This window comes from Salmo salar, chromosome 19 (assembly GCF_965601325.2).
Source record: "Salmo salar chromosome 19, fSalSal1, whole genome shotgun sequence".
NCBI lineage: Eukaryota > Metazoa > Chordata > Actinopteri > Salmoniformes > Salmonidae > Salmo > Salmo salar.
In genome coordinates, this window is record NC_138309.1 from 2,008,156 (window position 1) to 2,024,362 (window position 16,207).

Sequence of the window (16,207 nt, forward strand, 5' to 3'; positions counted from 1 at the left end):
GGATTTTCTGGGATGCTCTCAGCAGCTGTCCTCATTACATTGAACATAGCATTGTTCAATGACCATACTGATCAATGGACAGATGTATTTTGTGTGTGACCTGATCTCGATCCCCCTGTATTTGCCTCTCCCTTTCTAATATCCTGTGCTTCTCTCTCTCCCTCTCTCCTCTCTCTCGCGCTTTCAGCCTACAGTATGCACTACACTCCCTCATTCTCTCCATCCTCCTTTCATTTCAAACAATTATACATCCTGTGCGAGGTACTGTAAGTGTTTGTTGGGGTGGGTAGTGGGCGGTCTAGGTACCCGTTGGTGAAAGTGCTCTCAGACCAAGACACCAAATGCCCTCTTGGTGTTTACGCCTTTCACACTGCTGCTCACTTCCCAGTCCTCTCCAAACTCATTAAAACCCTATTAGATAATTAACAATTACTGTTATATTGAGGGCAGATTAGCTGACATGTAGAACAGTTGGGAATGTTCTGGGAATTGGAGTACAGAGAAGATTCATAACAGGAGAAGGGTTAGCATAGGGCACACATTTTCAACTGAAATGCCGCTATACGGACTGATTGGTTAGCCAATTCTCACCCACAATGTCACCTACCTATGCAATACCAAGAAAGCATCTGAAAGGGCAAATCATTGCTAACTTTAGTGAGAAGAGAGAACACTGTAATTTTGATCATAATGAATGGCTTTAGGCTGTCAATTACGTTGGATTATTAAGTGAGTTAAGTCTCCATAGATTTTTGTTCTTCATGTATAGATAACTTAAAGTGCCTTCAGAAAGTATTCACACCCTTTTACTTTTTCCACGTTTTATTGTTACAGCTTGAATTTAAGATTGATTAAATTGAGATTTTATGTCACTGATCTACACGGAATGCCCCATGATGTCAAAGTGGAATTTTGTTAGTAGAAACATTTAGAAATGAATAAACAATTAAAAGCTGAAATGTCTTGATTCATTAAGTATTCAAACCCTTTTTTATGGCAAGCCTAAATAAGTTCAGGAGTTAAAATATGCTGAACACGTTACATAATAAGTTGCATGGACTCACTTTGTGTGCAATAATAGTGTTTAACATTATTTTTGAATAACTACCTCATCTCTGTACCCCACACATATACATATATATATATACTGCTCAAAAAAATAAAGGGAACACTTAACCTGTTAGGGCTAGGGGGCAGTATTGACACGGCCGGATAAAAAAACGTACCCGATTTAATCTGGTTACTACTCCTGCCCAGTAACTAGAATATGCATATAATTATTGGCTTTGGATAGAAAACACCCTGAAATTTCTAAAACTGTTTGAATGGTGTCTGTGAGTATAACAGAACTCATATGGCAGGCAAAAACCTGAGAAGATTCTAAACAGGAAGTGGCCTGTCTGACAAGTTGTTGTTCATCTTGGCTCTTTTTATTGAAGACTGAGGATCTTTGCTGTAACGTGACACTTCCTACGGCTCCCATAGGCTCTCAAAGGCCGGGAAAAAGCTGAATGATATCGAGGCAGCCCCAGGCTGAAACACATTATCGCGTTTGGATAGTGGCTGGTCAGAGTACTCTGAGACTCAGGCTCGTGCACGAGGGCACGAGATGTTTTTATTTTCTCTCTCTTTGTACATATACACGCTTTCCCGGTCGGAATATTATCGCTTTTTTACGAGAAAAATGGCATAAAAATTGATTTTAAACAGCGGTTGACATGCTTCGAAGTACGGTAATGGAATATTTAGAATCTTTTTGTCACGAAATGCGCCATGCTCGTCACCCTTATTTACCCTTTCGGATAGTGTCTTGAACGCACGAACAAAACGCCGCTATTTGGATATAACAATGGATTATTTGGGACCAAACCAACATTTGTTATTGAAGTAGAAGTCCTGGGAGTGCATTCTGACGAAGAACAGCAAAGGTAATAACATTTTTCTTATAGTAAATCTGACTTTGGTGAGTGCTAAACTTGCTGGGTGTCTAAATAGCTAGCCCTGTGATACCGGGCTATCTACTTAGAATATTGCAAAATGTGCTTTCACCGAAAAGCTATTTTAAAATCGGACATATCGAGTGCATAGACGAGTTCTGTATCTATAATTCTTAAAATAATTGTTATGTTTTTTGTGAACGTTTATCGTGAGTAATTTAGTAAATTCACCGGCAGTGTTCGGTCGGAATGCTAGTCACATGCTAGTCACATGCAAATGTAAAAAGCTGGTTTTTGATATAAATATGAACTTGATTGAATTGAATTCACACTGAGCACATGTGACAGACGTGACAGAGTCTGGAGACGCCGTGGAGAACGTTCTGCTGCCTGCAACATCCTCCAGCATGACCGGTTTGGCGGTGGGTCAGTCATGGTGTGGGGTGGCATTTCTTTGGGGGGCCGCACAGCCCTCCATGTGCTCGCCAGAGGTAGCCTGACTGCCATTAGGTACCGAGATGAGATCCTCAGACCCCTTGTGAGACCATATGCTGGTGCGGTTGGCCCTGGGTTCCTCCTAATGCAAGACAATGCTAGACCTCATGTGGCTGGAGTGTGTCAGCAGTTCCTGCAAGAGGAAGGCATTGATGCTATGGACTGGCCCGCCCGTTCCCCAGACCTGAATCCAATTGAGCACATCTGGGACATCATGTCTCGCTCCATCCACCAACGCCACGTTGCAACACAGACTGTCCAGGAGTTGGCGGATGCTTTAGTCCAGGTCTGGGAGGAGATCCCTCAGGAGACCATCCGCCACCTCATCAGGAGCATGCCCAGGCGTTGTAGGGAGGTCATACAGGCACGTGGAGGCCACACACACTACTGAGACTCATTTTGGCTTGTTTTAAGGACATTACATCAAAGTTGGATCAGCCTGTAGTGTGGTTTTCCACTTTAATTTTGAGTGTGTTAGCTAGCTACATAGTTGCCTTTGTTGCCTTTGTATCATGATAAGGTGTAGCACTGAAACTACCGAGGTTACCTAGCCAGCTACACTCTCAAACAAAGTCAACAACGCAGCCACTGCTAGCTAGCCTACTTCACCAGCCAGCAGTACTGTATCATTTTAGTCATTTTAGTCAATAAGTTGTCTTTGTCATAGTTTGATAATTGTGTAGTTTAGAGTAATTATCGAGGTTAGCTAGCCAGCTATTTTCGTCCCCCGCGACGCCATTTCCAAACCTAGCCTCTCTAGTGTATGTGGGACGAAATCGTCCCACCTACTCAACAGCCAGTGGAATCCCGTGGCGCGATATTCAAATACCTTAGAAATGCTATTACTTCAATTTCTCAAACATATGACTATTTTACACCATTTTAAAGACAAGACTCTCGTTAATCTAACCACACTGTCCGATTTCAAAAAGGCTTTACAACGAAAGCAATACATGCATGTTTTGTTCAATCAAGTTCATATTTATATCAAAAACCAGCTTTTTACATTAGCATGTGACGTTCAGAACTAGCATACCCACCGCAAACTTCCGGTGAATTTACTAAATTACTCACGATAAACGTTCACAAAAAACATAACAATTATTTTAAGAATTATAGATACAGAACTCCTTTATGCAATTGCTATGTCCGATTTTAAAATAGCTTTTCGGCAAAAGCACATTTTGCAATATTCTGAGTAGATAGCTCGCCATCACGGGCTAGCTATTTTGACACCCACCAAGTTTGGCACTCACCAAACTCAGATTTACTATAAGAAAAATTGGATTACCTTTGCTGTTCTTCGTCAGAATGCACTCCCAGGACTTCTACTTCAATAACAAATGTTGGTTTGGTTCAAAATAATCCATAGTTATGTTCAAATATCCTCTGTTTTGTTCGTGCGTTCAAGACACTATCCGAAGGGTGACGAAGGGTGACGCGCCCGGCGCGTTTCGTGACAAAAAAATTCTAAATATTCCATTACCGTACTTCGAAGCATGTCAACCGCTGTTTAAAATCAATTTTTATGCCATTTTTCTCGTAAAAAAGCGATAATATTCCGACCGGGAAACCCTGTTTTCGTTCAAAGACTAAAAATCTAAAATGGACTCTTCTCGTGCACGCGCGCACCAGTCTCATTGTTCTCTGATCGACCACTTACCAAATGCGCTACTGTTTTTCAGCAATGGGCTGCAAAGTCATCATTCAACGTTCTGCCGCCTTCTGAGAGCCTATGGGAGCCGTAGGAAGTGTCACGTTACAGCAGAGATCCTCAGTTTTCAATAAAGAGAGTGTAGAAGGCCAAGAAATGGTCAGAGAGGGCACTTCCTGTAAGGAATCTTCTCAGGTTTTTGCCTGCCATATGAGTTCTGTTATACTCACAGACACCATTCAAACTGTTTTAGAAACTTTAGGGTGTTTTCTATCCAAATCAAACAATTATATGCATATTCTAGTTTCTGGGCAGTAGTAATAACCAGATTAAATCGGGTACGTTTTTTATCCGGCCGTGCAAATACTGCCCCCTACCCTAGAGAGGCTAGCCAACTATTACCGACGAGCAGCATTGTAGAAACTAAATACATTACAAAGGAACGTCGTGATTAGTGTTATGTTAGCTAGCTACATAGTTGCCTTTGTATCACGATAAGGTGTAGCACTGAAACTATCGAGGTTACCTAGCCAGCTACACTTTCAAACAAAGTCAACAACGCAGCCACTGCTAGCTAGTCTACTTCACCAGCCAGCAGTACTGTATCATTTTAATCATTTTAGTCAATAAGATTTTTGCAACGTAAGCTTAACTTTCTGAACATTCGAGACGTGTAGTCCACTTGTCATTCCAATCTCCTTTGCATTAGCGTAGCCTCTTCTGTAGCCTGTCAACTATGTGTCTGTCTATCCCTGTTCTCTCCCCTCTGCACAGGCCATACAAACACTTCACACCGCGTGGCCGCTGCCACTCTAACCTGGTGGTCCCAGCGCGCACGACCCACGTGGAGTTCCAGGTCTCCAGCAGCCTCTGGAACTGCCGGTGTGCGGCCAACAAGGCAGAGTTCATCTCAGCCTATGCTACCCTCCAGTCCCTCGACTTCTTGGCGCTGACGGAAACATGGATTACCACAGATAACACTGCTACTCCTACTGCTCTCTCCTCGTCTGCCCACGTGTTCTCGCATACCCCGAGAGCATCTGGCCAGCGGGGTGGTGGCACTGGAATCCTCATCTCTCCCAAGTGGACATTCTCTCTTTCTCCCCTGACCCATCTGTCTATCGCCTCCTTTGAATTCCATGCTGTCACAGTTACCAGCCCTTTCAAGCTTAACATCCTTATCATTTATCGCCCTCCAGGTTCCCTTGGAGAGTTCATCAATGAGCTTGACGCCTTGATAAGTTCCTTTCCTGAGGATGGCTCACCTCTCACAATTCTGGGTGACATTAACCTCCCCACGTCAACCTTTGACTCATTCCTCTCTGCCTCCTTCTTTCCACTCCTCTCCTCTTTTGACCTCACCCTCTCACCGTCCCCCCCTACTCACAAGGCAGGCAATACGCTTGACCTCATCTTCACTAGATGCTGTTCTTCCACTAATCTCATTGCAACTCCCCTCCAAGTCTCTGACCACTACCTTGTATCCTTTTCCCTCTCGCTCTCATCCAACACTTCTCACTCTGCCCCTACTCAGATGGTATTGCGCCGTCGCAACCTTCGCTCTCTCTCTCCCGCTACTCTCTCCTCTTCCATCCTATCATCTCTTCCCTCTGCTCAAACCTTCTCCAACCTATCTCCTGATTCTGCCTCCTAAACCCTCCTCTCCTCCCTTTCTGCATCCTTTGACTCTCTATGTCCCCTATCCTCCAGGCCGGCTCGGTCCTCCCCTCCTGCTCCGTGGCTCGACGACTCATTGCGAACTCACAGAACAGGGCTCCGGGCAGCCGAGCGGAAATGGAGGCAAACTCGCCTCCCTGCAGACCTGGCATCCTTTCACTCCCTCCTCTCTACATTCTCCTCTTCTGTCTCTGCTGCTAAAGCCACTTTCTACCACTCTAAATTCCAAGCATCTGCCTCTAACCCTAGGAAGCTCTTTGCCACCTTCTCCTCCCTCCTGAATCCTCCCCCCCTCCCCCCCTCCTCCCTCTCTGCGGATGACTTCGTCAACCATTTTGAAAAGAAGGTCGGCGACATCCGATCCTCGTTTGCTATAACAAACGACACCGCTGGTCCTGCTCACACTGCCCTACCCTGTGCTTTGACCTCTTTCTCCCCTCTCTCTCCAGATGAAATCTCACGTCTTGTGACGGCCGGCCGCCCAACAACCTGCCCTTTTGACCCTATCCCCTCCTCTCTTCTCCAGACCATTTCCGGAGACCTTCTCCCTTACCTCACCTCGCTCATCAACTCATCCTTGACCGCTGGCTACGTCCCTTCCGTCTTCAAGAGAGCGAGAGTTGCACCCCTTCTGAATAAACCTATACTCGATCCCTCCGATGTCAACAACTACAGACCAGTATCCCTTCTTTCTTTTCTCTCCAAAACTCTTGAACGTGCCGTCCTTGGCCAGCTCTCCTGCTATCTCTCTTAGAATGACCTTCTTGATCCAAATCAGTCAGGTTTCAAGACTGGTCATTCAACTGAGACTGCTCTTCTCTGTGTCACGGAGGATCTCCGCACTGCTAAAGGTAACTCTCTCTCCTCTGCTCTCATCCTTCTAGACCTATCTGCTGCCTTTGATACTGTGAACCATCAGATCCTCCTCTCCACCCTCTCCGAGTTGGGCATCTCCGGCGCGGCCCACGCTTGGATTGCGTCCTACGTGACAGGTCGCTCCTATCAGGTGGCGTGGCGAGAATCTGTCTCCGCACCACGTGCTCTCACCACTGGTGTCCCCCAGGGCTCTGTTCTAGGCCCTCTCCTATTCTCACAATACAACAAGTCACTTGGCTCTGTCATATCCTCACATGGTCTCTCCTATCATTGCTATGCAGACGACATACAATTAATCTTCTCCTTTACCCCTTCTGATAACCAGGTGGCGAATTGCATCTCTGCATGTCTGGCAGACATATCAGTGTGGATGACGGATCACCACCTCAAGCTGAACCTCGGCAAGACGGAGCTGCTCTTCCTCCCGGGGAAGGACTGCCCGTTCCATGATCTCGCCATCACGGTTGACAACTCCATTGTGTCCTCCTCCCAGAGTGCTAAGAACCTTGGCGTGACCCTGGACAACACCCTGTCGTTCTCCACTAACATCAAGGTGGTGACCCGATCCTGTAGGTTCATGCTCTACAACATTCGCAGAGTACGACCCTGCCTCACACAGGAAGCGGCGCAGGTCCTAATCCAGGCACTTGTCATCTCCCGTCTGGATTACTGCAACTCGCTGTTGGCTGGGCTCCCTGCCTGTGCCATTAAACCCCTACAACTCATCCAGAACGCCGCAGCCCGTCTGGTGTTCAACCTTCCCAAGTTCTCTCATGTCACCCCGCTCCTCCGCTCTCTCCACTGGCTTCCAGTTGAAGCTCGCATCCGCTACAAGACCATGGTGCTTGCCTACGGAGCTGTGAGGGGAACGGCACCTCCGTACCTTCTGGCTCTGATCAGGCCCTACATCCAAACAAGGGCACTGCGTTCATCCACCTCTGGCCTGCTGCCCCCCCTACCTCTGCGGAAGCACAGTTCCCGCTCAGCCCAGTCAAAACTGTTCGCTGCTCTGGCACACCTATGGTGGAACAAGCTCCCTCACGATGCCAGGACAGCGGAGTCAATCACCACCTTCCGGAGACACCTGAAACCCCACCTCTTTAAGGAATACCTAGGATAGGATAAAGTAATCCTTCTAACCCCCCCCCCCCCCCCCCCTTAAAATATTTAGATGCACTATTGTAAAATGGTTGTTCCACTGGATATCATAAGGTGAATGCACCAATTTGTGAGTCGCTCTGGATAAGAGCATCTGCTAAATGACTTAAATGTAAATGTAAATGTAAATCCAGACCTCCATGGGTTGATAAATTGGATTTCCATTGATTATTTTTGTGTGATTTTGTTGTCAGCACATTCAACTATGTAAAGAAAAAAGTATTTAATAAGATTATTTCTTTCATTCAGATCTAGGATGTGTTGTTTAAGTGTTCCCTTTATTTTCTTGAGCAGTATACAATTAACTGTAAGGTCTCTCAGTTGAGCAGTGAATTTTCAAACACAAATTAAACCACAAAGACCAGGGAGGTAATCAAGTGCCTCGCAAAGAAGGGCAACTATTGGTAGATGGGTAAACATTTTAAAAGCAGACATAGAATATCATTTTGAGCATGGTGAAATTAATAATTACACTTTGGATGGTGTATTAATACACCCAGTCACTACAAAGATACAGGCGTCTTTCCTAACTCAGTTGCCGGAGAGGAAGGAAACTGCTCAGGGATTTCACCATGTTGCCAATGGTGATTTTAAAACAGTTACAGAGTTCAATGGTTGTGATATGAGAAAACTGAGGATGGATCAATAACATTGTAGTTATTCAACAATACTAACCTAAATGACAGAGTGAAAAGACGGAAGCCTGTTTGCAACAAGACACTTAAGTAACACTGCAAAAAATGTGGAAAAGAAATTCACTTTTTGTCCAGAATACAAAGCGTCATGTTTGGGGAAAATCCAACACAACACATCACTGAGTAGCACTTTTCATATTTCCAAGCATTGCAGTGGCTGCATCATGTTATGGGTATGCTTGTCATCGGCAAGGACTAGGGAGGTTTCTTTTAGGATAAAAATAAACACAATACAGCTATAAGCACAGGCAAATCCTAGAAGAAAACTTGGCTCAGTTTGTTCCCAACAGACACTGGAGCTGTGTTCAAATACCCATACTAACATACTGTATACTACATACTTAATGAGTATATACTAAACTCAACAAAAAAAGAAACAGGACCCTGTTTTTCAGGACCCTGTCTTTCAAAGATAACTCATAAAAATCCAAATAATTTCACACATCTTCATTGTAAAGGGTTTAAACTCTGTTTCCCATGCTTGTTCAATGAACCATAAACAATTAATGAACATGCACCTGTGGAATGGTCGTTAAGACACTAACAGCTTACAGACGGTAGGCAAATAAGGTCACAGTTATGAAAACTTAGGACACTAAGAGGCCTTTCAACTGACTCTGAAAAACAGCAAAAGAAAGATGCCCAGTGTCCCTGCTCATCTGCGTGAATGTGCCTTAAGCATGCTGCAAGGAGGCATGAGGACTGCAGATGTGGCCAGGGCAATAAATTGCAATGTCCTTACTGTGAGACGCCTAAGACAGCGCTACAGGGAGACAGGACGGACAGCTGATCGTCCTCGCAGTGGCAGACCATGTGTAACAACACCTGCACAGGATCGGTACATCTGAACAGCACACCTGCGGGACAGGTACAGGATGGCAACAACAACTGCCCGAGTTACACCAGGAACGCACAATCCCTCCATCAGTGCTCACACTGTCCGCAATAGGAGGAGAGAGGCTGGACTGAGGGCTTGTAGGCCTGTTGTAAGGCAGGTCCTCACCAGACCTCACCAGCAACAACGTTGCCTATGGGCACAAACCCACCGTCATTGGACCAAACAGGACTGGCAAAAAGTGCTCTTCACTGACGAGTCGCGGTTTTGTCTCACCAGGGGTGATGGTCGGATTCGTGTTTATTGTCGAAGGAGTGAGCATTACACCGAGGCCTGTACTCTGGAGCGGGATCGATTTGGAGGTGGAGGGTGGTCTGGGGCGGTGTGTCACAGCATCATCGGACTGAGCTTGTTGTCATTGCAGGCAATCTCAACGCTGTGTGCTACAGGGAAGACATCCTCCTCCCTCATGTGGTACCCTTCCTGAAGGCTCATCCTGACATGACCCTCCAGCATGACAATGCCATCAGCCATACTGCTCATTCTGTGCGTGATTTCCTGCAAGACAGGAATGTCAGTGTTCTGCCATGGCCAGCGAAGAGCCCGGATCTCAATCCCATTGAGCACGTCTGGGACCTGTTGGATCGGAGGGTGAGGGCTAGGGCCATTCCCCCCAGAAATGTCCGGGAACTTGCAGGTGCCTTGGTGGAAGAGTGGCATAACATCTTACAGCAAGAACTGGCAAATCTGGTGCAGTCCATGAGGAGGAGATGCACTGCAGTACTTAATGCAGCTGGTGGCTACACCAGATACTGACTGTTACTTTTGATTTTGACCCCTCTTTGTTCAGGGACACATTATTCCATTTCTGTTAGTCACATGTCTGTGGAACTGGTTCAGATTATGTCTCAGTTGTTGAATCTTGTTATGTTCATACAAATATTTACACATGTTAAGTTTTCTGAAAATAAATGCAGTTTACAGTGAGAGGACGTTTCTTTTTTTGCTGAGTTTACATTCTGTATACTATTAGTTCATTTTAGTATACTGCAAACAAACGGTATCCTTTCAGTTGAGCTTACTTGAGCTTCGCCTGTCTACCAGAAGTTGATGCTGTTGCTGGCTTGTTAGCATAACAAATTACTAGCTAGACATCTTATGATTTCGGGGTGTTCGTAAATCCTATCTGGAGTGCCAGAGTGCGCTCGTAAATCCAGAGCGTTGTCAGATTGTCCATTTGTAAATTCAGAGCGTTTCGCTCTTAGAGCATTCAGAGCACATACTGGACAGTCTGGCCGAGGAGTAGGGTTGATCAAAGCGCTCTGACTTCACAATGGCAGTCAAGCACCCAAGCTAACTGGCTAACTTGCAAGATACTTCCAGACACAAATAAGAAAACACCTCACTGATCATTTTACTCGCCCTAGCAGAGGTGGTTAGTCTGTTTTCATGTTATCCAGAGCTTTGGTGACTGTACCTGTGCTGCTGGCAACAACTTAATAACGCTTTTTGCTTTTTGCTGACGTTTACTGACTCAGGCCATATTCATATTGAGCGTTCGTAAATTCATCAGTTATTATGCGCTCTGGCACACTCAGAAGAGAGTGCTCTGAAATCGGAGTAGATTGTTAATTCTGTCTATGTCCATTGAGAACGCACAAATAATCACTAATAAGTCAATAAACGTTGGGTAGTAGGTTAGATAGTATATAGTTAATATACTGGCAAGTTCGATTGGCAAGTATCAGTAGCCAACTAACGTTAGGTAGCTAGCTAACATATTGGTACATACTGCTGTAATAATATTGTTACGGCTTGGTAATCGTGGAGGAGGAATGAGGCGCAGGAAGCAGCGAACACAGGGTAGTGGTGTTTTTACTATACACTCACACAAAAAAACAAATGTTCCCACACACAGGGGAGAAAATACATACGGCGTCAAACAACGTCGACACGAACATAAGCCGTCTGACAAGAAACAATCATTAATCCCGCACGAACAGGAGCGGGCTGTCACAGTTGTCTTCGTCTTCTGACGATAATGCGAAATCGTCATCAGAAAATGTGGACCAAAACGCAGCAGGTACGTGAATGCTCATCTTGATTTTTAATTAATCTCAAAAATGAACATACAAAATAACAAAACACAAAAAACGAACACTCGACAAATAAACAGTCTGGTAAGGCACAAGGCTATACACAGAATAATCACCCACAAATCACACACACAAACACACCCTAATATATGGGACTCTCAATCAAAGGCAGATAGACAACACCTGCCTTCAACTGAGAGTCCCAACCCCAATTAACCAAACATAGAAACACACACACCAGACTAACCATAGAATACAACCACATAGACCATCAACCAAAAACCCAGAAATACTAAATCAAACACCCTTTACACAAACACACCACCCCGAACCACATAAAACAAATACCCTCTGCCACGTCCTGACCAAACTACAAAAACAATTAACCTTATACTGGCCAGGACGTGACAGTACCCCCCCCTTAAAGGTGCTACCCCAGAAGCACCTTAAAAAATAACCCCAAGCAACACCAAAAAAAAAATTCCCCTTTTCTAAAGGGAGGGAAGGGAGGGTGGCTGCCGTCAACGACGGCACTGTGCTACACCCCCCCTCCCCAACCCACCTATTTCTGGAGGTGGCTCTGGTTCCGGCCGTTCCAGGCTGTCGGGCCACTCTGGCATCGCCGAGGGGAAGTCGGACCAGTCTGGCATCGCCGGGGGGCAGTCGGGGCAGTCTGGCAGTTCGGGACAGTCTGGGCAGTCTGGCAATTCGGGACAGTCTGGGCAGTCTGGCAATTCGGGACAGTCTGGGCAGTCTGGCAATTCGGGACAGTCTGGGCAGTCTGGCAATTCGGGACAGTCTGGGCAGTCTGGCAATTCGGGACAGTCTGGCCACTCGGGCCACTCCGGCAGTTCAGGGCAGTCTGGCCACTCCGGCAGTTCAGGGCAGTCTGGCCACTCCGGCAGTTCAGGGCAGTCTGGCCACTCCGGCAGTTCAGGGCAGTCTGGCCACTCCGGCAGTTCAGGGCAGTCTAGCCACTCCGGCAGTTCAGGGCAGTCTGGCCACTCCGGCAGTTCAGCGCAGTCTGGCCACTCCGGCAGTTCAGCGCAGTCTGGCCACTCCGGCAGTTCAGCGCAGTCTGACCACTCCGGCAGTTCAGCGCAGTCTGACCACTCCGGCAGTTCAGCGCAGTCTGGCCACTCCGGCAGTTCAGCGCAGTCTGGCCACTCCGGCAGTTCAGCGCAGTCTGGCCACTCCGGCAGTTCAGCGCAGTCTGACCTCTCTGGCGACTGTTGACTGGCGGGCAGCTCTGACGATGACTGTTGACTGGCGGGCAGCTCTGACGATGACTGTTGACTGGCGGGCAGCTCTGACGATGACTGTTGACTGGCGGGCAGCTCTGACGATGACTGTTGACTGGCGGGCAGCTCTGACGATGACTGTTGACTGGCGGGCAGCTCTGACGATGACTGTTGACTGGCGGGCAGCTCTGACGATGACTGTTGACTGGCGGGCAGCTCTGACGATGACTGTTGACTGGCGAGGCTGGGTTGACGCACTTGTAGCCTGGTGCGTGGTGCTGGTACTGGGCTTACCAGATTATGTACACGCACCTCCAGGCTAGTGCGGGGAGCGGGAACAGGACGAGTCGGACTGGGTTGACGCACTTCCGGGTCCGCACGAGAGACAGGAGCTGGAAACCCAGGGCTATGGAGGCGCACAGTCGGTCTCGATCTTACCTCCTGCACAACCCGTCTTGGCTGGATGGAACTAGTAGCCCTGTACGAGCGGGGTGCTCGTACAGGGCAGACTGGGCTGTGCAGGGGCCTGATGGTAGCCGTGCGTAGAGCGGGAGTTGGGTAGCCTGGTCCTCGGAGGCGTACCGGCGACCAGATGCGCTGCGCAGGCATCCTCCTACCAGGCTGGATGCCCGCTCTAGCACGGCACCTGCGAGGGGCTGGAATAACGCGCACCGGACTGTGCGTGCGTATGGGTGAGATAGTGCGCTCCTCAGCGAAACATAGCGCTCTCCACCCCATACGCTCCTCCATATAACCACGGGTAGCTGGCTTCCGGCTCTTCTTACGCCTAGCCAAACTACCCGTGTGCCCCCCCAAAAAAATTTCTTGGGGGTGCCTCTCGTGCTTCTCCTTCAGCGCGTACTTGGCCTCGTACCACCGCCTCTCCGCCTTGGCTGCCTCAATTTCCCACTGCGGGCGTCGATAATCCCCAGCCTGGTGCCAAGGTCCGGCCCCGTCCAGAACTTCCTCCCAGGTCCATTTCTCCCGCCAGTCCAACTCGAATTCCCTCTGCTCCTTCTTCTGCTGCTTGGTCCTTGAGTGGTGGGTGATTCTGTCACGGTTGTTGTCGGTGAATGCTCATCTTGATTTTTAATTAATCTCAAAAATGAACATACAAAATAACAAAACACAAAAAACGAACACTCGACAAATAAACAGTCTGGTAAGGCACAAGGCTATACACAGAATAATCACCCACAAATCACACACACAAACACACCCTAATATATGGGACTCTCAATCAAAGGCAGATAGACAACACCTGCCTTCAACTGAGAGTCCCAACCCCAATTAACCAAACATAGAAACACACACACCAGACTAACCATAGAATACAACCACATAGACCATCAACCAAAAACCCAGAAATACTAAATCAAACACCCTTTACACAAACACACCACCCCGAACCACATAAAACAAATACCCTCTGCCACGTCCTGACCAAACTACAAAAACAATTAACCTTATACTGGCCAGGACGTGACACGGGCCAGCTAAACTAAATAGCCCCTCTAATGGCTAATTGACCACAGGTGTCACAAAATAAAAAAAGGGAAAAGCAAAAGGGAATCGGTGGCAGCTAATAGGCCGGTGACGACGACCGCCGAGCGCCACCCAAGCAGGAGGGGGCGCCACCGTCGGTGGGAATCGTGACAAATATGCTATGCGGTTCGTAAGGATAGCGTAGCTAACAAATTGTCAGCCAACATAACATGCAATTAAACTTATTTGAAAGTCATTACTTTATTACATGGCTCAACATTTTCTTAACATTTGTCATAATTAGTTAAAGCAACGAATTTGTATCCGCTCTCGCTGCATATTTTCCACCATTTTATTCAAATTTGATAATGTTGTGAAGCCATGCCCATTTTCTGAAGAATTGCATTTTGTGCTCTAAAAGCACAGCAATAGTGTCCACTGCTTGTATACTTCATATTTTGGAAAATTTTGTACAACATCCAGTAACTTTTGGCAAACTAACTATATCCATACTATGACCAATAAATATACTACATACTCAATTTACATCACAACAGTACAGTTAGTGCGGTTAGTATTATTCGAACACTGCTTGGGAGATTAATTTACCTTTCAGCAAGACAATAAACTAAATCACAAGGCCAAATCTACACTGGAGTTGCTTACCAAGAGGACATTGAATATTCCTGAGTGGCCTGGTTACAGTTTTGACTTAAATCGGCTTGAAAATCTATGGCAAGACTTGAAAATATCTGTCTAGCAATGATCAACAGTCAACTTGACAGAGCTGGAAGAATGTTTTAAAGAATATTGAGCAAATATTGATCAATCCAGGTGTGCACAGCTGTAATTGCTGCCAAAGGTGCTTCCACAAAGTATTGACTCTAATTAGATATTTATGTATTTCATTATCAATACATTTTTCACTTTGGCGTTATGGGGTATTTTGTGTGAGAACAAAAACATATTTAATCCATTTTGAATTCAGGTTATAACACAACAAAATGTGGAATGTGGAAGTCAAGAGGTATGAGTACCTTCTGAAGGCACTGTATGTGACAGAGATGGTTGTTCTGAATTGAGTATGGTTCCCTCTCAGGGTTTATCTCTAGCCTGGGCTTGGCTGTTACACTGAATGTATGTTATGATAGTAACGTAAGAAGTATATAATAGCAGCTTGACATACTTGTACTTAGCAGTACCGTGAAACATGCACCTACTGTCTGTTTGATGTCAGGGATTCCAATGCGGAACACCATCATGGTCAGTCGAGTGTCCTCTATGGGTGCCACTGTGGTCATACTGCGCTCCATGTGAGCACGTCTTTTCTGGGTCTGAGTGGATGGGGCTGGGTGATACTGCTGCTGCTGCTTATGAGGGGCCTGATTGGACGTATAAGGGATGCCTCTATTTCCTGGATTGTCTGGCCTCAGTGTCCGGTCTCCTCTCTGCCTTCCAACCACAATGGCTGAGGGTTTACCTCCCTCCCCTTTACCTTCGCGTGATTGTCTGCCTCCCTTCATCTCAATCTCCGCGAGCCCTTCCATCCCTCCGTTCTCCTTCTCTCTACCATCCCCCTTTTTGTTATCTTGTCCCTGCTCCTCTTCCTCTTCCTCATCCTCCCCATCCTTGTCGTCCTCCCCAGGATAATAGTGTTTGTTATTTCCCAGCATCGTTTGCTGTGCAGGGTCACTGCAGAGAGGGCCGGGTGACACTGCTATTGTTGCAACGTGACATGGTTGTCCCGTGCGACATCGTTTTCACCCCCAAAAACATGCTGTGGAGGAGAGAGGGAGAGAAAGGGGTTAACTAAATAGCAAATTAACACATTTCTCAAACTGTGAGAAATAAGTCAAAAATATAAAAATATTTAGCATTTGGCATGAACAGTAGCGTAGCCATATGAACAGTAGCATAGCAATAATAACAGTAGCATAGCCATATGAACAGTAGTGTAGCCTTATGCAATAGAAGTAATAACTTATTGGTGACATTGGTTTCTCACATAGCCTGTGAGTGCTGGTACACATCGTCCATGTGCTGCCGGAAATATATGGA

The 16,207-nt window shown here is 46.6% G+C and overlaps 1 protein-coding gene across 1 annotated transcript in view; it reads right to left on the reverse strand.

Annotated features, from left to right (window-relative positions):
* LOC106578272 (SH3 and multiple ankyrin repeat domains protein 1) overlaps nt 1-15,822 on the reverse strand; it is a 50,003-nt gene extending 34,181 nt beyond the window's left edge. The window contains exon 1 of the mRNA XM_082966034.1: nt 15,370-15,822. Within this exon, the coding sequence (XP_082822160.1) occupies nt 15,370-15,822 (453 nt within the window). The remainder of the gene's footprint in view (nt 1-15,369) is intronic.
* Nucleotides 15,823-16,207: the final 385 nt, after the last annotated feature.